Source organism: Hemiscyllium ocellatum, chromosome 9 (assembly GCF_020745735.1).
Source record: "Hemiscyllium ocellatum isolate sHemOce1 chromosome 9, sHemOce1.pat.X.cur, whole genome shotgun sequence".
NCBI lineage: Eukaryota > Metazoa > Chordata > Chondrichthyes > Orectolobiformes > Hemiscylliidae > Hemiscyllium > Hemiscyllium ocellatum.
Genome location: NC_083409.1, coordinates 23,404,422 through 23,426,547, shown reverse-complemented (window position 1 = coordinate 23,426,547; position 22,126 = coordinate 23,404,422). Strand labels below are relative to the sequence as shown.

General features: G+C 42.9%; 1 protein-coding gene across 3 annotated transcripts in view; it reads left to right on the top strand.

Annotated features, from left to right (window-relative positions):
- Positions 1–22,126, top strand: part of rc3h1a (ring finger and CCCH-type domains 1a) — a 115,753-nt gene that overhangs the window by 47,867 nt on the left and 45,760 nt on the right. For all 3 annotated transcript variants that reach the window (XM_060830064.1, XM_060830065.1, XM_060830063.1), the window contains exons 2-7: positions 5,705–6,031; positions 9,131–9,251; positions 13,660–13,899; positions 15,008–15,183; positions 17,835–18,035; positions 19,316–19,448. In XM_060830064.1, coding sequence (XP_060686047.1) covers positions 5,801–6,031; positions 9,131–9,251; positions 13,660–13,899; positions 15,008–15,183; positions 17,835–18,035; positions 19,316–19,448 — 1,102 coding nt within the window. In that variant the 5' untranslated portion in view covers positions 5,705–5,800. The remainder of the gene's footprint in view (positions 1–5,704; positions 6,032–9,130; positions 9,252–13,659; positions 13,900–15,007; positions 15,184–17,834; positions 18,036–19,315; positions 19,449–22,126) is intronic.

The window sequence follows — 22,126 nt, the reverse complement described above, 5'->3', positions numbered from 1 at the left end:
GGAGCAGGCAGCTCTTCATGAGTTAACCAAAATGAGGACCCTTCAAGTTAACGCAAAATAAAAAATAGAAACGACAAATAAAAAAGCTGTTCACTGGAAACATCAGCCCAGTTTCCGGCGTGTTCTGTTTTTATTTTTATACTATATTTATAAGATCATCGCCAATAAATCCAAAAGGGAATTCAGAAGATAGATATTTGCCTAGTGGATGCTTTCGAAGCGGAGTCTGAAAACTCCCTTTAAAAGCAAACTTTGACAGAAAGGAGTTGGAAATGTATTGAGATTGTGAAAATGAAGTATGTTGGGAAGTTTATCAAGGACTAGGTGTGTATGTATTCTGTTCTGTGAGCTGTTCAACTCTCCAAATTGCTATGGTGCAGAAGAAAGCCATTCAGCCCATTGAGGCTACACTGGCTTTCTGAGCATTTTGACTTTGTGCCAATTTCCTGCTTTTCTCTCATAACCCTGTAACATAGTCTTTATTGAAATAATCATCTAATGCCTCTTCAAAGTCTCAATTAAGCTTGCCTTCACCTCACTTCTAGGCAGTGCATTACTTTGTGAGACAGGCTTCTTTTCACTTCACTTTTGCTTCTTCTGCAGAACATTTTTAAATCTGTGCCTTCTGGTTGTTGATCCTCAAACATGTTACCCAACTTTAGGCTTGTGTCTTCCATGGCAACGAGATGGCAATTTAATTTTCTCACCAGTTATCTCTGAGCTAACTAAGGAACGGTTCCATCCTGCCATTCCGGTTCTAGATTCCAGGTTCCAAAATTACTGTTAAGCCTTGACTGGATGAGTAATACTCTGTCATCTGAATAAGCAGTTCAAATCCCAGTACAGAGACTTGAAACCGTAATCTAGGCAGACATTCTGCTGCGGGATTGTTACACATTCAGGCTTGATGCCTTTCAGATGCTCTGGTCTTAATCTCATTGCTGCTTGTCAATTTATCAATTGCTCACAGCAATTGTTTACAAAGGCAGTTCATTGGCTATCAAAAATGTTGGCAATTCCTGAGATTGTGAAATATGCCATGAGAATGCAGATTTTGTCTCGGAAACATAAAACTGTGTAGCAAAGGAACAGGCGTTTCAACCCACCATGATGCTGGTCAGGCAGCATCTGAGGAGCAGGAGAGTCGACATTTTGTGCATAAGCCTTTCCTGATGAAGAGCTTATGCTCAAAACGTTGACAGTCCTGCTCCTCAGCTGCTGCCTGATTTGACTGTGCTTTTCCAATATCACACTCTTCAATTCTGATCTCCAGCATTTGTGGTCCTCACTTTCTCCCACCATGATGCTATTCTTAATGAATCTCATCTGCTTGTACATGGTCTGTATCCCTCTTCTCTGCGTGTTCATGGTTTTGTCTAAATGTCTCTCAAACTTTGCTGAGTCCCAACTCTGCTTCTACCATGTCCCCAGTATGTTCTTGGCCCTTGCCTCTGTTTTTAAAAAAAAATTACCTCGCATGTCTCCCGTAAGCTTCTCCTCACTTTCCTTAAACCTATGCCCCATAGTATTTGATATTTCCAACCTGGGAAGAGGTTTTGATTATCCATCTCTCAATTTTATATACTTCCCTCAGCCTGCGACACTCTAGTGAAAATAATCTAAGTTTACCTAAATCCTCCAATCTAGTTAAACCTCTTTTACACCCTCTCTAAAATCTACACATTCTCTGGTGTGGGGATAGGAACTGCATACACTACTCCCAAATGTGGCCTAGCTAAAATTGTTTTTTTTAATACAGCTGCACCATGACTTGCCAGCTTTTACACTTGGTGCCCCAACTGATGATGACCAATATGCCATAACACCTTCTTTACCACCATATTCACTTTCAGGGAGCTATGGACTTGGACCCCAAGATCCCTCTGTAAATCAGTGCTCCTAAGGGTCCTGCCACTTGCTGTGTACTTTTCTGTTGCATTTGACCTCACAAAGTGCACCACTAAACTCCATCTGCTGTTTCATTACCCAACGTTCCAACTGATGTATCCTGCTGCATCCTTTGATAACCTTCCTCACTGTCCACAAATGCGCCAATTCTTGTCCTCTGCAAACTTGCTAATTAGACCACCTACATTTTCATCTACATACACATCAAACAACAGAGGTCCCATCACTGATCCTTGTGGACCATAACTAGTCCCAGGCTTCGTCAGAAAAATACTCCTCCACAGCTACCCTTTGACTCCTATTACCAAGCCAATTATGTATGCAAATTGCCAAGTTACCATGACTTCGTCTTCTGGTACAGTCCACCATGAGTGACTTTGTCAAATGTTTTTGTAAAGCCCATGTAGACAGCATCCACTGCCCTAACCTCATCAAGCATCTTTGTCATTTCCTCAAAAAGTGGAATCAAGTTGGTGATACAAGATCTTTCCCCCCCCCCCCCCTCACAGCCATGCTGACTATCCCTAATAAGTCATCTTTTCCAAGTGTGAGTGAATCCTGCCCTGAAGTATCTTATATAATTTCCCTACCACTGCTGTAAAATTCACCAGCCTATAATCTCCTGGATTATCCTGGTTACCCTTTTTAAACAAAAGAGCAACATTAGCTATTTTCCAGTGGCTGAGAACACTTCAAACATTTGTCCATACCCCAACAATCTCCCCACTTGCCGCCTCCAGTATCCTGGGGTAGATCCCTTCAGGGCCTGGTCCCTTATCAACCTTTTATTGTTTTTCAAAATCCCCAACGCCGCCACCACCTTAATGTTGACATGCTGTAGAATATCAACATGCCCTTCCATAATCTTAATATCATCCATATATTTTTATCATCAATAATCACAGGTGAGGTGCCTGAAGACTGGAGGCTGGCTAAAGTGCCACTACTTAAGGAAGGTGGTAAGGAAAAGCTGGGAGGTATAGACCACTGAGCCTGACATCGGTGGTGGGCCAGTTGTTGCAGGGAGTCCTGAGGGACAGGATAGAAATGTATTTGGAAAGGCAAGGACTGATTTAGAATTAGTCAACATGAGTTTGTGCCTGGGACATCACATCTCACTAACTTGATTGAGGTTTTTTGAAGCAATACCAAAAGGGATCGGGGAGGGTAGAGCGGTGGACGTGATCTTTCTGGACTTCAGTAAAGATGTTTGGCAAGGTTCCACACGGTAGACTGGTTAGCAAGGTTAGATCTCATGGAATGCAGGCAGAACCTAGCCATTTGGATACAGTACTGACTCAAAAGTCGAAGACATAGGGTGGTGGTGGAGGATTGCTTTTCAGACTGGAGGCCTGTGACCAGTGGTGTGCTGAAAATGTGTTGCTGGTTAAAGCACAGCAGGTTAGGCAGCATCCAAGGGACAGGAAATTCGACGTTTCGGGCCAGAGCCCTTCCTCAGGAATGGTGTGCCACAAGGTGCTGGGTCCACTGGTTTCGTCATTTATATAAATGATTTGGATGTGAACATAGGAGGAATGATTAGTAAGTTTGCAGATGACACCAAACTTGGAGGTGCAATTATCTCAGATTACAATGGGATCTTGATCAGATGGGCCAATGGGCTGAGGAGTGGCAGATGGAGTTCAATTTAGATAAATGTAAGGTGCTGTGTTTTGGAAAGGCAAATCATGGTAAGACTTAATGGGAACGTACTGGGGAGTCTTGCTGAACAAAGTGATCTTGGAGTGTAGGTTCATAGTTCCAGCTGGACAGGATAGTGGAAAAGACATTTAGTATGCTTGTTTTTATTGTTCAGTGTATTGAGTGTAGGAGTTGGGAGGTCGTGATGCAGGATATTGGATAGGAGACTTGGAGTAGTGTTCGCAATTCTGGTGTCTCTCCTGTTGGAAGAATTTTGTGAAACTTGGAAGGATTCAGAAAAGGTTTACAAGGATGCTGCCAGGGTTGGAGGATTTGTGCTATAGAGAGAGATTGAATAGGCTGTTTTCCCTGGAGCATCAGAGGCTAAGGGGTCACCTAATAGAGGTTTATAAAATAATGAGGGGCACGGATAGGGTAAATAGATATGGCATCTTTTCCCCAGCTGCGTGAGTCTAAAATTAGAGGGCACAGGTTGAAGGTGAGACTGGAAAGATTTACAAAGGACCTAAGTGGTAGCGTTTTCATGCAGAGGGTGGTGTGTGGATGGAATGATCTGCCAGAGGAATTGGTGAAGGCTGGTGCAATAACAACATTTAAAAGGCACCTGGATGAGTATATAAACAGGAAGGGTTTAGAGGGATATGAGCCAAATGCTGGCAAATGGGACTAGATTAATTTAGGATGTCTAGTCAGCATTGACACGTTAGTCAGAAGGGTCTGTTTCTATGCTGTACATCTCTATGAAATTGTCCTTCTCAGTGATGTAACCATTGAGCACCTCACCCCCTTTCTCTGGCTCCATGCATAAATTTGTCCTTTTCTGCTTCCTTTACATTCCTCAATGGCTTTGTTTGATTTAAGTTTCCAAAACCTTAAATATACTTCCTTCTTTTTGACTAAACCTTCAATTCCTCTTGTTTTCCAAGGCTCCCATACCTTTCATCTTCACAGGAATGTTGTAGTGGTTCTGTTCACCGAGCTGGAAGTTTTTGTTGCAAACGTTTCGTCCCCTGGCTAGGAGACATCATCAGTGCTCTGGAGCCTCCTGCGAAGCGCTTCTTTGATGTTTCTTCCGGTATTTATAGTGGTCTGTCCTTGCCGCTTCCGGGTGTCAGTTTCAGCTGTCCGCTGTAGTGATTGGTATATTGGGTCCAGGTCGATGTGTTTGTTAATGGAGTTTGTGGATGAATGCCATGCCTCTAGGAATTCCCTGGCTGTTCTCTGTCTGGCTTACCCTATGATAGTAGTGTTTTCCCAGTCAACTGGGAAAACACTACTATCATAGGGCAAGCCAGGCAGAGAACAGCCAGGGAATTCCTAGAGGCATGGCATTCATCCACAAACTCCATTAACAAACACATCGACCTGGACCCAATATACCAATCACTACAGCGGACAGCTGAAACTGACACCCGGAAGCGGCAAGGACAGACCACTATAAATACCGGAAGAAACATCAAAGAAGCGCTTCGCAGGAGGCTCCAGAGCACTGATGATGTCTCCTAGCCCGGGGTCGAAACGTTTGCAACAAAAACTTCCAGCTCGGCGAACAGAACCACTACAACAAGCACCCGAGCTACAAATCTTCACACAAACTTTGATCACAGGAATGTGTCGGTCCTGAACTCTGAGCAAACTGTTCTTTAAGAGATTCCTGCAGATTGTCATCAAACTGCAGCCCCCAATCTGGTTTCTCCAGTTCCTGTCTCATAATGCTGTAATTATTTTTCCCTCAATTTTGCACTTCCACCAGAGGACCACTCTTACCTTTATCGATCTTAAAAACTTAATGACTATGATTAGTGTTCCCAAATGCTCCCCAATGAAATATATGGCAATGTTACTTGTGCTGACCTGCATGAGTGAGAGGCTGACAGCATGTGAAAACACAATGTTATCATTGCCTAGACAGGTGGCTGGGTTTAACATGACAATCTAGAAATCTGTGTAAATACAATGTTTTGAGACAGATTCGGGGCAATAAGCCCCATGTCCTTAGTTAAAATGGCAGACATGCCTTTCTTTCAGCAATGCTTAGCTGGGTGAGTGCATGATGTGCCCTTTTTGAACTGTCAAATGATTCCACCAGCAACTTTGGATTAACCTTTGACCTGTTTACCTTTTTTGATTACAGATGATGTATTGTACAATGAGCTCTGAGACAATGTCAACGCAACCCTGTTACTGACAGTTTGATTCCAGAGGAATCTCTCCATTTTTCACCGCCACAATGCCTGTGCAGGCTCCACAATGGACAGACTTCCTCTCCTGCCCAATCTGCTGCCAGACATTCGATGAGAACATACGCAAGCCCATCAGCTTAGGCTGTGGACACACAGTCTGTAAGATGTGTCTCAACAAACTTCATCGCAAAGCCTGTCCTTTTGACCAAACCACTATCAACACAGATATAGATATGTTACCTGTGAACTCTGCACTGTTACAACTGGTGGGAGCCCAGGTAAGAGTTTCTTACGTTACTTTTTCAAGTATGTTTTCCTGCCTTTACTTGCCAAATGAGGTAAGAGTTTTTCAATATATGGCCTTAACCCTTGTAGCCCATGCTGCTGCCATTGCTGTCTTATACAGAAGTGCACACGTAGCACTGCAGTCATGTACGTATTGGATGGATCCTTATTCAATAAGCAGCCCTCTTTAAAACTTGTCTAAAGCTCTTCGAATTAGTAGTGTTGAATGAAAATTTAACCTCAATGTATTATTGTCCCTATGATTTTTTTTCTCCATTTTTACATGCTACTGTGCCTGGGAGAGTATTGTTTATTTCCTGGAGTTGCTAGAAAAATCTGAGCAAGTCCCACCTCCTAAGGTGCAAGCAATGTCTTCACACCCAAAATCATCATTATTCCTTCCAGTCTTACTGTCATTAAAGCTTCTTATAGTATCCAAGAAGGACAGCATTTACTTGTTTCCTATATAAAGCTTTAGTCAGTACACAAGTACTCTGTGTGCTAGACTGTGGTCAGTGTATTCTGCTCTCCTTGTGTGATACCACACTTGGTGCTTCTTCCTAATGAAGAACAGGACTGTTGTTGTGGAAAGATCTGATGAACTATTTCTCTCCCTGTATTAGAAGATGTTGTCAGTTACTCTCTCCCTAGATAGTAGCCCTGTGGTGTCAGTAAGCTAAATTGAGCTGGAAACTGCAAGCTAAGATCACTGTGGATGAGAGAGTGAAACAACTTGATGGTGATTATACGTTCTGTGAATGGTCCTGTTGCGTGTAGTGTCACAGCAGTGTTTGGCAAGAGTTTCGGTTTCAGTGCCTATGACAAATGTTTGTCTGAAGGAGTTGTTGTTTTCAGAGTTGCAATTGCTGAGTCATTGCAACACTGTATACGAGATTGTTTTCTCCTCTTCATGCGGCCTGTTCAGTGACCACTTCGCTGGTTTCTGTGGAACTCGACCTTTCCAATTCCTACTGCACTATAGACAGAAACTTTTTAATTAACCAGCACATGCTAACTTTATCTCGTGGCCCCTTCATCGCAACCTGCCATTCAACCCCTCTAGTCTCTTTCACTCTGTTGCAGGCTGTCCTGTATCTGAATTCCATTTGCCAATCTTAGTTCTGTAACCCTTGATAGTCATACTGAACAAAAGTCTTAGCCAATCACAGTTTTAAAAATTTCTCCTTGGCCCCTGTGTAATGACAGCTTTTTTTGAGGAGAGATTTGAAAATTGTTGCCTTTGTCTGTAGAATATTTCTTAATGTCCCCTTGGAGTGGCTTGGTTCAATTTTAAGTTAGCACCCTTTGTTGTAGACCTATCCCTCTCTGTGATCAGAGGAAATGGTATCTTTCTGTCTGCCCTGTTGATTAACTTAATCAGCTTAAACATTGCAATTAGTTCACATCTTAAATTATCCTGAAAACTACAGAACTTGCTAAGACCATTTGGCTGCTATGAGCATGTAACTCAGTGCACAAGTTGACCACACTGTCTCAAACTCGCGTTCAAAAAAATCTTTCAGGATGAAGTTTTTAATAACAATGCACCTCCTCAAAAAGCTTTTCGACATCCAGCTGTGCTGCATCCTGTGCTCCCTTTGACAAATTTGTCAAATATGATTTCCCTTTCTTAAAACAGTGTTGACTCTGATTATACTATTAAGATTTCATAACACTGAATTATTGAGTTTTCCTAATGACAGATTAAACTGATTTATAGATTAGATTAGATTCCCTACGGTGTGGAAACAGGCCCTCCAACCCAACAAGTCTACACCAACCCTCCGAAGAGCACCCACTCAGACCCACCTCCCTCTGACTAATGTCCCTGGTGCTGTGAGGCAGCAGTGCTAACCATTGAGCCATGGTGCCTCCCTGTTTACACACTTCCCTTCTTTCTTGAATAACCAGTGTGGCATTTGCAAGTTTCTAATGTGCAGGGACAGTTTTAAAATCTAGGACTTCTGGAAAGTTATAGCCAGTGCTGGGAAGTAGGCCATCAGCTCTTATTCCTTAAGCTTTTGTAATACATTTTCTTTGCTAATACTAATTACCTTAAGTACATTTGTTTTCCTTTGTTTCTGGTATGTAATTTGTAGCAGCTTCAGCTGTGAAATCACAAAGTATTTATCTGTCATTTGCTTATTCCCCACAATGATTTCTCTCGTCACTGCCTGTAAGGGATGCTTTATTGTTTCTATACTGGAGAAAGCTCTTCTAGCCTGACTTTAGATTTCTAGCTACTTTTTTCATCCTATTTTGTTATCTTTTTTGACAACTTTCTGGTCACCACCTCTGATACTAAAACTCTCCTTTGCTTGTGATTATTCTTTGAAATATTATAAGCTACCTTTAGTCTAGTGGTAACCTTTATATTCCCTTGTAAGCCACAGATCTTTGTTGCTGAGTATTTGTTTTTGAATGGAATGGATACTGTCTGATTCTACAACTCTGTACTTAGAATCTGATTATGAACCAAAAATTCTTCTGGTACTAGGGCTTGCACACCTCAATTCAGGCCACGGTGCCCCTGTGGGTTGATTCCACAGGCCATTGAGTCATGACTGAATGTGTCAAAACAAGTGCAAACTCCAATTAACGCAATCACATCTACACTTCCTCATTTCACTCTATCCCTTTATATTTAGACGATGAACCTTTTCCCTGGGGGCACATTGGTATGTATCTGGAGAGACTAGGGTCACATCATCTGGCATTCTGCAGCTCAGTGCTGTGTTTGGGTACTTGTCCTATTTACTGTGGATATAACCATCTCAACACAACAGTATTTCACACAGTGCAACAGTGACTGCACTTCTGAAGTGCTTCAGTGGGTATAAGTGAGTGTTTGGAGTCATGAAAGACACTATACATTTAGGCTATCGTTGTAAATTACAATTTAAGTGGAAGCCTCAATCAAGTGAAATGTGTTAATTTGTTACTGTATTACAATAAACTTGTGTTCTCCTCTTGTGAATGCTGCTAAAGCTCTATAATATCTTACGTTAATTTAAAATTTTATTACAGTATGATTTCACTATTAATTATATACAGTGAACAACATTTTGTAAAATTATTCTAATTATGTGCAGATTCCAGAGCCACAGTCTGTCACCTTGTGTACAGGAGCAGAAAATACCAAACACTATGAAGAGGCAAAGAAATGTGTGGAGGAATTGGCACTGTACCTCAAACCACTCAGCAGTACCAGAGGTACTTGAATTTATTGAGACATTCCTACTGACAGATTTATTTTTTGGGAGGTTTATTGAGTATTTATTTTAAACATTTGCTTCAGGCACTTTACATATAGTAGTAGGTACCTCAGTGAGTTACAGGCTAGAATCTAAACCAAGGTTTTGGACAACAGGGGCAGTCCTGAAGAAAGCTCCAAATGGACTCAAAATACTGACTGTTTCTCTCTCAGATGCCGAACGTCTGCAGTATTTTCTGCTTTTATTTAAAATCTCCAACTTCGGCAAATATTTTGCTTTTGAGGGATTTGAAGAGCTTATATATAGAATGACCAATATCCAGAAGTGAGTTACAGACTGAAATCTACTCGGAGGCTCAAAGGGTTTTACATATATAGATTAACATCTGCAGAAGTGAGTTACAGGCTGGAATGTAATTGGCTTTAAGGAGGGTATATATAAGCATCAGATACCTGGTTATGTGTTACAGACTGCCTAATCTAATAGTTTGGGTGTTTTTTATGCAGGCAGAAGTGAGGGCTACAGATGCTAGAAACCAGAGTCTAGATTAGAGTGGTCCTGGAAAAGCACAACAGGTCAGGCAGCATCCACGGAGCAGGAAAATCGACATTTCGGGCAAAAACCCTTCATCAGGAATGGAAGCAGGGATCCTCCTAGGGCCGAGAGATAAATTTGGGGGGTGGAGCAGATAGGTGGAAACGAAGATTGGCAGGTAGGACAGGTCATGGGGACGGTGCTGGGCTGGAAGTTTAGAACTGGGGTAAGGTTAGGGGAGGGGAAATGAGGAAACTGATGAAGTCCACATAGATGCCCTGGGGTTGAAGTGTTACGAGGCGGAAGGTAAGGCGTTCTTCCTCCAGGCGTGGTTTTTATGCAGACTGCTAAGATATTCAGGAGTGAGTTGCAGGCTGAAATCTAGTTGAGGATTTCAGGGTTGTTTATATGTAGAATAATTGCACTTGGGAGTGAGTTACAGGCTGCAAAATAATTGAGAGGTTCGAGTGGTTCATGTGCAAAATAACAGATCCAGTGAGCTGCAGGTTGGAATCTAATCAAAGGTTTTGGTGTAGATGCATCCTAATAAAGCTGTTATTACATACAACTGGAACAGGTGGGACTTTAGCCTGGGCCTCTTGTTTCAGGGGTGGGGAGAGTACTTATACCACAAGAGCCCCCAGGTTTTAGCATAGGGATGGAAGACTGGGTGGGCGGGAGTTAAAGTCGAGAACCTAACCAACGGGTTTAAATATTTTAAATATGGAATAATTGATATGCGGACATGTGTTACAAACTGAAATCTAATCAAAAATGTTTGAATGGTGTATGTATAGGATTAGATCTGAGTTTCAGACTGGAGTCTAATCTAAAACGTTAGGGTGGTTTATATATAACAGATACCTGGGAGTGATTTACAGAATGGAATATAATAGAGGGGTTTGGATGTTTTATATATAGAATTACAGATATCCAGGAGCATGTTACAGACTAAATTATAATAAAGGGTCTGAATGGTTTATTATAACCTAACAGATACCCGGGAGCAAGTTACAGACTGAAATCTAATTATGGGGATGGGTGAAGTTCCACTCCCAGTGATTTAGTAGAACAATAATTTGCATCAGGCATCATTCTGTCATGACTGGCTGCTTTATAAGGAGCTAGGCTGCAAGCAGCAGTTGGGAGCCTGTGTACAGTATACCATGTGTCTGACAAAATGGAATAATAATAACCTATTCTGTCATCTGAAATTCTGTGTGAGTCATGCCTTTTATGGGAGACCGTCTGATGCTAGAGATGTGGGAAATCACTGCCTGCAGTGTTTAGGCCTTCTCCCCAATACCTTTCCTTACGTTGCTGATTAAATTAGTTTTTGTTTGCAGTTCAAGTGTTTTGCATACAACTGTAAGTGTCTTCCCGCTCAGCCTCAGGTGTTACTTTACTGAGATTTAGCTGTTAACCCTGTATCCATGACATGATGCGGGTGGTCACCACATTATCTTCTCCAGTTAAACGTTTTAAAATTCCGTGCTACTGGAGCCCTGTACACTGACCTCTTGCTTCAAATGAATTTGCAGTTCAAATTATTGGCAATCTCAGAATCTCTAGACTGTGGAAGAGGCCATTAGGCCCATTAGTTTGTACAAACCCTCCAAAGAGCGCCCCCCTGAAGACCCAACCCTTCCTCCCATAGCTCCACATGGCTAATCCACCAAACCTGCAAATCCATGGATACTGCAGGGCCATTTTTAGTTTGGTCAGACCTACACATCTTTGTGATTATGGGAAGAAACCAGAGCACCTGGAGGAAGCCCACATAAGCATTGGGAAAATGCCCAAGTCTGGAATCGAACCAGCTCACTGGTGTTGTGAGGCAGCGGTGTTAACCACTGAGCCCCTGTGCCATCCCAAACTTTCGTGTTTGAAGGTGAGTAACTTCTTGAGCTGGAAAATCCTAATTGGAAAATCCATTGGGAATAATTGTCAATGAAGAAAGATGTTGATTGGAAGGCTTCTGTGAAGGCCAGCAGAAAGCAATGATTAGTAAAACAGCAGAAATGTGTTTGCCCTGGCTTTATTCTGTTGTCCAAGCTATCTCTGCTTGCTTACAAGTGCCGAGTGATCTAGGTACCTGATTCACAGAGCATAGCCTGGAATCTCGTCTGATGCTCCTGCCACACTCCCAGGAGTGATCTTTGCTAGCATCGTCTCTGCTGCATTCTGATAGGAGATTCCCAGTCACCTGGAAAGTATCCAGCCCTTGATTTTCCTCCACCCCACGTCCTGCTCTGTACCTGGGATAGCAGGAGAAAGAGGGCAGAGTTTGTCTGGAGTATTTAGAGTGGGCAAAGAAACTTAGGCCTTGACCCTGTGCCATAGCCGTTACAGCTTTATGATGTCCCTTTGCTTCAACTCATAGCACAAAGTGTTGTCCGTGTGGAACACAGCACTCACAGGCAGCTACTGACCCGTGGTGCCTTCCATTCAGCAAGATGATGCCTGGAGCTAGCTGCTCAATTTCAGGCCTATGAGATGATTCTTGGTACCTCTCATTGTCATGTATTTAAACAATTATTTCTTGGGATGTTGGTGGCAGTGTTTGGGCCACCATGCATTGTCCAATATCTGAGTGGCTGGTGAGATGTCATTGTGAGTTGCTGCAGTCTGTGTGGTGTACCTACAGACACAGTGCTATTAGGATCAGCAAGGTCACTTCTTATAGAACCTTTACTGCTTCTGAAAACAAATAAAAGATGAGAAGTCTGCTGGTTATCAGAGCTATGCTGGCAAAACGCAGCTGGTCAGGCAGCATCCGCGGAGCAGGAAAATTGACATTTCGGGCAAAAGCCCTTCATCAGGAAATGTGGCCCCCTTCCTGATGAAGGGCTCCTGCCCAAAACATCGATTTTCCTGCTCCGCAGATGCTGCCTGACCTGCTGTGCTTTTCCAGCACCACACTCTTGACTTTAATCTCCAGCATCTGCAGTACTCACTTTTGCTTGGTTATCTGAGCTATATATTTGAAGATTGTCCTTCTACTAAGCAGGCTCATGTTCTGTGAGTCACGATGTCTTATCCTGTTGCTGTTCAGTCCCTCCATGTTTGATGTTCCACATCAGGATTCCAATTCTGACCTCTTATCCAACCCCTGCTCCTTTCAGTCCACCATTGGCGTGCCCACAGTTGCTAGGCCTTCCCCCAGTTCTAGAATTCATGCCCTTTTAATTTGATCTCCTTAAGATGTCTTTTAAAATTTACCACTTTCATAGTGCGCTGGGACATGTTACAATGTTAGAGATACAAATGCAAATTGTTGTTCAGACAAACCCACAATCTCATTATTTCATAACACCAAGTAGCCTTGGGAATGACATGGACTGTTACTGAAGTGAATTGACAAAGGGCATGAGAAACAGACTAAATCCAACCTGAAACCTCAAAGGTCAGTTTAGAGCAGGAATTCCAGCTCTCAAAGTGATGACGAGGTGGCAAAACTGAGAAGGGAAATCCTACACAATAACTGGCTGACTGGTATCATTTGTAATTTCAATTTAATTACAGTTTGTCAAAAATTATGTCATGAGAGCAGACTCTTCTTTTGACAGCTGATGCGGTCAGTGACTGCTGGGTCTTGCAGCATATGTGATTCCCTTTTCTCAAGTGCTCTCGGGTTGTAAGCTTGGCACTAGCGTAATAGAATGCTGAGAAATTGGACAGTGTAGAAACACAGGATGTTGGACTTATGCCTATGGAAGATGGTCTTCCTTGGCCTGCACAAGTTTGGCTGTATCCCTGATGGTCAGTGATTTTGGTGTTGGAACTGTGGACCTGGCTCCAGTCTATGCCAGCTGCTCAGATCTGGCCCTGCCCACTTGCGTCCTGCTGAGCTCTGCTGTTTTGTATTGCAGGTGTGGTGCTCAGCAGTGCTGCACAGAGCGTGCTGAGCAGGCCCATGCAGAGGAAGCTGGTTACACTGGTCCACTGTCAGCTAGTGGAAGAGGAAGGTCGGATCCGGGCAATGAGAGCTGCTCGTTCGCTGGGGGAACGCACAGTCACTGAGCTCATCCTTCAGCATCAAAACCCACAGCAACTCTCATCCAATCTCTGGGCAGCTGTCCGAGCCCGGGGCTGTCAGTTTCTTGGACCAGGTAGGGTTACTGAATGGCTCAGCAAATTGACATTTCATACGCCCTAGATGTGTTAACCTGTCAGGATTTTAGACTCTCTTCAAATAGATGTTTTCCTTTTGCAATTTTTGGATCAACATTTAATGATGTAGAGTGCTGGGGAATGGAAAAGTTTGAAGGCAAGGGTTAGATATAGAGTAAACTTCCCATTTCAATGTTAAAGGGCTGAATGGCTTAATTCTACTTCCGGAATTTGGTCTTCTTTGTCCCTTGAAGTGTGCACAGGACAGACAGCATGAGGTCAGATACACAGTAAAGTTATAGAGACACTCTTAAAGTGTCAGGCTTCACTGTCTTCCATCAAACATTCCCAGGACAGAGACCATATGGAGTTAGATAGAGTAAAGCTCCTCTACACTGTCCCCATTTCTCACTTAGGACAAGGATAGCATGGGGTGTGGTTCAAACCCCCCCCCAAAAAGAACTGAAAGTAAAGCCTCCTTTATCTATTTTACTAAAAGTAAAGCTAGCTCTACTTTTCTAAGTAGAAAATAAAGCTAATTATGCTCTTTCAAACCAAAAAGTGAAGCTCTATCAATACTCTGCCCATCAATCTTTCATGTCAGGGACAGCACTGGGTTAGAGATACAATTGCGACAGTTTTACTTTGTATGCTTTCCTCTCAAAACCGAAAGAACATTAGAGTTAGAACTATTATTTGAAAGCACTATTATTTGAAAGCACTATTCTCCCCTTCCTCTGTATCATATGAATGTTTCATTTATGTTAAATCTTACTCTTTATATCTGAATATCCTAATGAAGACATTATTGGAATTGCACAGAGTCAAAAACTGCATAATAGAAAACAAATTAAAATAATTGGACCTGGATTGGGAGGAGCAGGGGCCCGGTCCAGTCTCGAATTGGGGTGAGCAAGAGTGGCTCTGATCTGGGGTTGGGAGGAGCCAGAGATCATACCAGACTGGAAATAGGAAGGTACTGGGCTGGAATTGGAGCACAGTGTTGAACAGGTGTAACTATTTGTTCAGGACTGAATCTAAAATGGTGTGTTGTCAATCAGATTGCAAGTGTTTGATTTCCTGAATAATAACCTTTCTGGCTCCCAGCTATGCAGGAAGAAGCCCTCAAACTGGTCCTGCTTGCACTGGAAGATGGCTCTGCACTCTCTAGAAAGGTCTTGGTGTTGTTTGTTGTCCAGAGGTTGGAGCCTCGATTTCCTCAAGCCTCAAAGACCAGCATTGGACACGTGGTGCAGCTGCTGTACAGAGCCTCCTGTTTCAAAGTAGGTTTGGAGTGGGATGTACAGACTGAAGGTTACTGATTTTAGGGCAACGACTGGTTACATAATTAATTTGTATTCTTGACTATGAAGTACATCGTTTCAAAGGTTTGCTGATGACGTCGGGCTCATTCATGTTGCATCTCACGTAAAGTCATAGAATCATGCAGCACAGAAACAGATGCTTTAGCCCAACCAGTTCAGGCCAAACATAATGCCAAACTGAACTAGTCCCACCTGAGTGGTCCTGGCCCTCTTCACTTCAAACCATTCCTATTCATGTACACATCCAAATGTCTTTTAAATATTGTAATTGTACCAACATCCCCCACTTCCTCAGGAAGTTCATTCCACACATGAGCCATCCTCTGTACAAAAGCATTTTCCTTTCCTGCCTTTTTTAAACCTCTCTCCTCTCACCTTAAAAATGTCCCCCCCCATCTTGAAATTCTCCATCCTAGGGAAAAGACAATTACCATTAACTCTATCTATACCCTTTATAAACTTCAACCTCCTACCCTGCAGGTGAAAATGTCCCAGCCAGTCAGCTTTTCCTTATAGCTCAAACCTTCCCTATCCAGCAACATCTTGATCAATTTCTTCTGGACCCTCTCTGGTTTAATATCCTTTCTATAACTGGACGACCAGAAATATACACAATATTCCAGAAGAGGCCTCATCAATGTTCTGACAGCCTCAATATGACTTCCCAATTCCTACACTCAACAGACTAGCCAATGAAGGCAAGCACGCCAAATGCCTTTTTAACCACCCTGTCTACATGTCATGCAAGCTTTAAAAAATTATGCACCTGAACCCTAGGTCCCTCTTCTACAACACTACCCAACATGTACATAGATGACTCGCCACCATCCCCATGCAACGTCTCCAATAGCCTGGATTTATCGCCCTGTGTGTCTTTTGTCCAATATTGGTGGGGTAGAAATTTCCTGAGTTAACAATGGCAAGAACATAGCATTTGCCTTTGATTCTAGTCACCCTGACTACCTCTACTCCCCAGACCAATGTGTGATGATGGTCCACACTGTTGCCAACCTTGAGATCCTATGTTTCACAAGGTGAGCTTCAGACCTTGCATCCAGTCCATCATTAAAACCATCAAGTTGCACTTCCATAGCATCTCTCCTCCTCTCAGTCCTTCTGCTGCTGAAAAGATCATGTATTTCATTACCTTTGGAATCAGTGTTTCGATACATATCTGCAGAGCTTCCTGGCTTCTATCCTTCATAAACTTGAGCTCATCAAAACTCTTCTGCCTGTATCCTAACTCTTAGCCCATTTATTTATCTTGGATCTTCCTCACTAGACCATATTTATCCTGCTCCAGAAACACTGCATGTTTTGAAGTAATCATCTGTGTTTTAGTTCTCATCCTTGTTTCAAATCTATGCATGGCCTCACCCCTAAATATGTCTGAAACTTCTTTCCACCCTCTAAGATCTCTGTGCTCTTCCAGTTTTGACCTCCGTTATTATCCCTCCAACAGTGGTGACCCCGCCCTAAGTTCTGGAATTCCTTCATTGATAAGCCTCTGCATCTATCTCCCCTTTCCACCTTTTTAAGATGCTGTCTAATATCTACCTCTTCAACCAAGCTATTGTCATTCCTCTAATGTTATCCTTGGGCTCGATAGCAGCATTCAAAATGGAATTGGACTAATATTTGGGAAAAAAGACAAGGCGAGGGAAAAGCATTTTAATAAAATCTTTATTTGATATCATGCAGACATGATGGGCAGAACAGCCTTACTCCCTTCATTGTAATGCTTCTGTGGTCAGTGGCCTGATTAATATTTGACTGCTAATGCTCCTGCCAAATGTTTGGGGTTGTCCTACCATATCCCTGCCACTACATAATGTAAATTAGTGTATTAAACAATGAGAAGGATAGTGGCTGACTACAGGAGGGTACCAAAAGACTGGTGAAACGGCCAAGTACATGGCAGTTGGAGGTACATGGAAGAATTAATCGAGGTTTCAAATGAGGCATTCAGTGTATATAAAGAAAGACAGTTTCCAGTGGCAAGAGAGCTGGTGACCTGTGGGACATGGATTAACCAAAATTTGCAAAAGACCAGCGGCAGGATGAGGATTTATTTTACATAGTTTGTTGTGATCTAGAATGCTCTGCTTGAAAGGGTAATCCAAGCAGATTCTTTATCAACTTCCATGAATTAATTAGACAAACACAGTCACAAAGATGTGCGGGTCAGGTGAATTGGCCATGCTAAATTGCCCGTAGTGTTAGGTAAGGGGTAAATGTAGGGGTATGGGTGGGTTGCGCTTCGGCGGCTTGGTGTGGACTTGTTGGGCCGAAGGGCCTGTTTCCACACTGTAAGTAATCTAATTAATCTAATCTAATCTAATTAAAAATAGATTAAAAGAAAACATTTCAGGGGCCATTCGGAGGGAGGGATTTTACTAAAGGCACGGGCACAATTGACCTCTATATGCTGTACGATTTTGTTAGAGCCAAACAAATTTCCTCACCATTTCTGGTCTATTTTTTATTGTTAAGTTATTCCTGGTACTGTGTTCAACAGTTAGATATTGATTTATTTCAGTCTGTTTAACGGTTACTTAGTTCCTGAGCCTGCGTCTGATGCTTGCTTAGTTCCCAAGTCTATGTTGCAGGTCACAAAGCGAGATGAAGATTCCTCTCTGATGCAACTGAAAGAGGAGTTTCGGACATATGAAGCACTACGGCGGGAGCATGACTCTCAGATTGTGCAGATCGCCATGGAAGCTGGCCTTCGCATTGCTCCTGACCAGTGGTCTTCCCTCCTTTATGGAGACCTGTCACACAAATCTCACATGCAGTCCATTATTGACAAGGTACAGCAGCTTAAGCTTTATGTTTTATCCAGACAATTGAAGGAAATGCATAGCAAACTGCTACAGCAACTATCCCCTCTGAAAGAAAAGTCTGTGTTAGGGGAGAGTGTATATGGAGTGAGAAAGGGGATTAAATGGATGGGTAGTGTGTGAGATCGGGGAGGGTGTACATAAGGCTGTTCCTGCAAATGCAGGACCTTTCTTGTTGCTTGTGGCATGTGGAGTAGAGTCCCGGAAGCTCTGTTGATGAGAAAACCGGCCTGAAGGTGGGCAGGTGTGACTGCATGTATAAAACTCTATAAAATTCACTTCAGTCTATGTATATTGTTAGGCTGCAAGTATCTAATGGGTTCTTTAAGGTCTGATCAAAATGAATTCGTGACATGCACTTGAATGTGCATCAGTTATTAGCTTTAGTTAATAGAAATATGTACATATAAAAGACTACTGAGCGAATCTATTCGCTCAAACTGCTTATACAGATCCAAACTAATGCAATCACTACCTTTCTACTCATCAGGGACTGGTGATGGTGGCACTTGGGCCTCTATCTAGGATTCTACGGCACCAGTCTCATGAGCCCCAGTCCATTGGTGAAGATCCATGGACTGGGTTCGAGTGTCCTGGGCCAGTGATAACAGTCCAATGAGCGGGGCAAAGCCCCTGCTATTGATGCTGGGCTGAATCTAATGTTTTGTGCTCTATCACGATTTCATACAGTACATTCCCAGGTGTTCCATTGTCCAAATAATTACAGACATCTTTGTGTTAGATGTACAATAGCCTGATTTCCCAGTTCCCAGCCCACATCAGTGCAGTGACCTTCCAGCCAAAACCGGCTGCTTTAGCACTAGGCCTGCTTTCTGTGTAATTTTCTACTTCCGCCATTACGCATTGACATGTCCAATTAACCTTTAATGATATGGCTTGGAGTTTTTTTTAAGCTCAACACTACGCCATGTGGAGTGGTCCCAAATCAGGATTGAATTTCGAACAGTATATTAACTCCTCAGTAGTTTGCAGGGCTTTTTCTGCTAAATGCCTGCCTCTGGATGTAGTATTGATGGAGAGTTAGTTATGTTCATTCAAAAGAGACGGGCCTATCAGGTATCTGTCAGATTCTGTACTGTGCTCTTTAACTGCTACTCGTGCTCTGCTGATCGAGCAGGTTTGCTCAAGACTTGGCTGTCTTGTGATGTCAGCTGGATGCTGTGGAGCTGTGGGGGAATTTTGTGAAGGTCGGTTATGATTGCGCTTCCCTGTGTGTTCTTTACTTACAGCTGCAGACGCCTGCCTCCTTCGCACAGAGTGTTCAGGAGCTGACAATTGCCCTTCAACGAACTGGAGACCCCGCCAATCTGAACCGGCTTCGTCCACACCTCGAGTTACTGGCCAACATTGACCCCAGTCCAGGTACTGGAAACAACTGTTCATTTGTCAAATGTCTTAAAAACTAGTCACCTCTAGCATTGTCCCAGCTCTCGGGAATTAACGCATACCCATCAGTATCATCATTCTCATAACCAACAAGAGCAACATACATTGATGTAGTGCCTTTAATATAAGAAAATGCTCCAGGTACATCTCATGTTAACAAACAAATGTTGACACTGAGTCACAAGGCAGTTATCAGGAAATAAGTAGCGAGGTGGAGAGTTTTATCGAGTAATACAATATGGAAACAGGCCCTTCAGCCCAAACGAGTCCATACTGACCATGGTGCCCATTCAGCTAGTTCCGATTGCCTCAAGAACCTTCCATTCGTGTACCTATCCAAATGTTTTTTTTAATGTATCTGTTATACCTGCCACTTTGTCTGGCAGCCCACTCCATATACGCACCACTCTCTGAATGGCGAAGTTGCCCCTTGGGTCCTCCTCAAATCTTGCCCCTCTCTCCTTTAAACCTATGCCCTCTAGTTTTCAATTCCCCTGGGAAAAGAATATTAGCATTCATCCTATCTGTGCCCCTCATGATTTTATACAGTTCAGTAAGTCACCCCTCATTCTCCTACATTCCAAGGAATAAAGTTCTTTTCTCACCAACCTCTCCTTATAGCTCACGCCAAGTTCTGGCAACATCCTCGTAAATCATCTTTGCACTCTTTTCAGTTTAACTACAACTACGGGGCAAACAAAGCTGCACACGATACTCCGAAGTTCAGCCTCATCAATGACTTACACGACTCTAACATAATATCTCAACTCCTATACTTGATGCCTCCACTAATGAAGGCTAGCATGCTAAATGCTGCCTTCACCACCCTATCTACCTGTAGTGAGCTTTCAAAGAACCATGTACTTGTACTCCTAGGTCCCTCTGTTCCACAACACTCCTCAGGAACTTACTATTTACTGTATAAGTCATACTTAGTTTGACTTTCCAAAGTGCCACACTTCACACTTACCTGTGTTGAATTGCATTTGCCAGTCCTCAGCCCACTTTCCCATCTGATCAAGATCCACCTGTAATTTTTGATAACCTTCCTCACTCTCAATGATTTTGTATCATCTGCAAACATAGAACGTTACAGTGCAGTACTGGCCCTTCGACTCTCAATGTTGTGCTGACCTGAGAAACCAATATGAAGCCCATCTAACCTACACTATTTCATTTTAATCCATATGTCTATCCAATGACCACTTAAATGCCTTTAGTTGGCGAGTCTACTACTGTTGCAGACAGGTCGTTCCACGCTCCTACGACTGAGTAAAGCAACTACCTCTGACATCTGTCTGTATCCATCACCCCTCAATTTAAAACTATATCTTCTCATGCTAGCCATCACTATCTGATGAAAAAGGCTCTCTCTGACCACTCCATCAAACCCTCTAGTTTACTTATATATCTCAACTAAGTCACCTCTCAACCTCCTTCTGTCTAACGAAAACAGCCCCAAGCCCCTCAGCCTTTCCTCAAAGGACCCTCCCTCCATACTAGGCAACATCCTGGTAAATCTCCGCTGAACCCTTTCCAATGCTTCCACATCCTTCCTATAATGCGGTGACTAGAACTGTACACAGTATTCCAAGTGCGGTTGCACTAGAGTTTTGTACAGCTGCAACATTACCTCATGGCTCTGAAACTCAATCCCTCTACCAATAAGATAGGGTTGTTCATAACAACCCTATCAACCTGGGTGACAACTTTCAGGGGTCCACGCACATGGACACAGAGATCTCTCTGTTTATCTATACCACCAAGAATCTTACCATTAGCCCCATACTCTTTATTCCTGTTACTCCTTCCAAAGTGAATCACCTCACACTTTGCTGCATTAAACTCCATTTGCCACCTCTAAGCCCAACTTACTAATACTTGTACATTTGCATCCAGACTATTTATGTAAATAACAAATAGCAAAGGTCCCAGCACCAATCCCTGTGGCACACCACTAGTCACAGATCTCCAGATTGAGAAACAACTTTTAGCTATCACCCTCTGCTTCCTACTGTCAAGCCAATTTTGAATCCAATTAGCTAGAATCCAATCTCATGCAACCTAACCTTCATAACTAGTCTGTCGTGTGGGACTTTGTCACAGGCCGTACTGAAGTCCATGTAGACAACATCCACTGCCCTACCCTCATCCATCCTCTTGGTTATCTCTTTGAAAAACTCTAAAAGATTTGTCAGACGTGACTTCACATGCACAAATACAATACTGACTATCCCTAATCAAACTTGATTATCTAAATGTTGGTCAATCCTGTTCCTCAGTATCCCCCTCCAACAACTTGCCTACCACTGATGTCAGGTTCTCTAGCCTGCAGTTTCCTGGCTTGTCTTTGCTACCTTTCTTAAACAATAAAAGAACATTAGCAACACTCCAGTCTTCTGGAACTTCACCAGTGGCTAAAGATGAAGTAAAACTCTTTGCAGAGAGATATGCATGCATTGGTTCATTTGGATAGGTATGTGGGTGGGAAGGGTCTGGAGGGATACAGACCAAATGTGGGCAATTGGAACTAGCTAAGTGGGCACCATGGTTGCATGGACTAGTTTGGGCCGAAGGGCCTTTTTCCATACAGGGAATTCCAGAGTTTGCAGCCTGGACAGCCGAAGATTGTCACCAATGGTGGAGCAATTAAA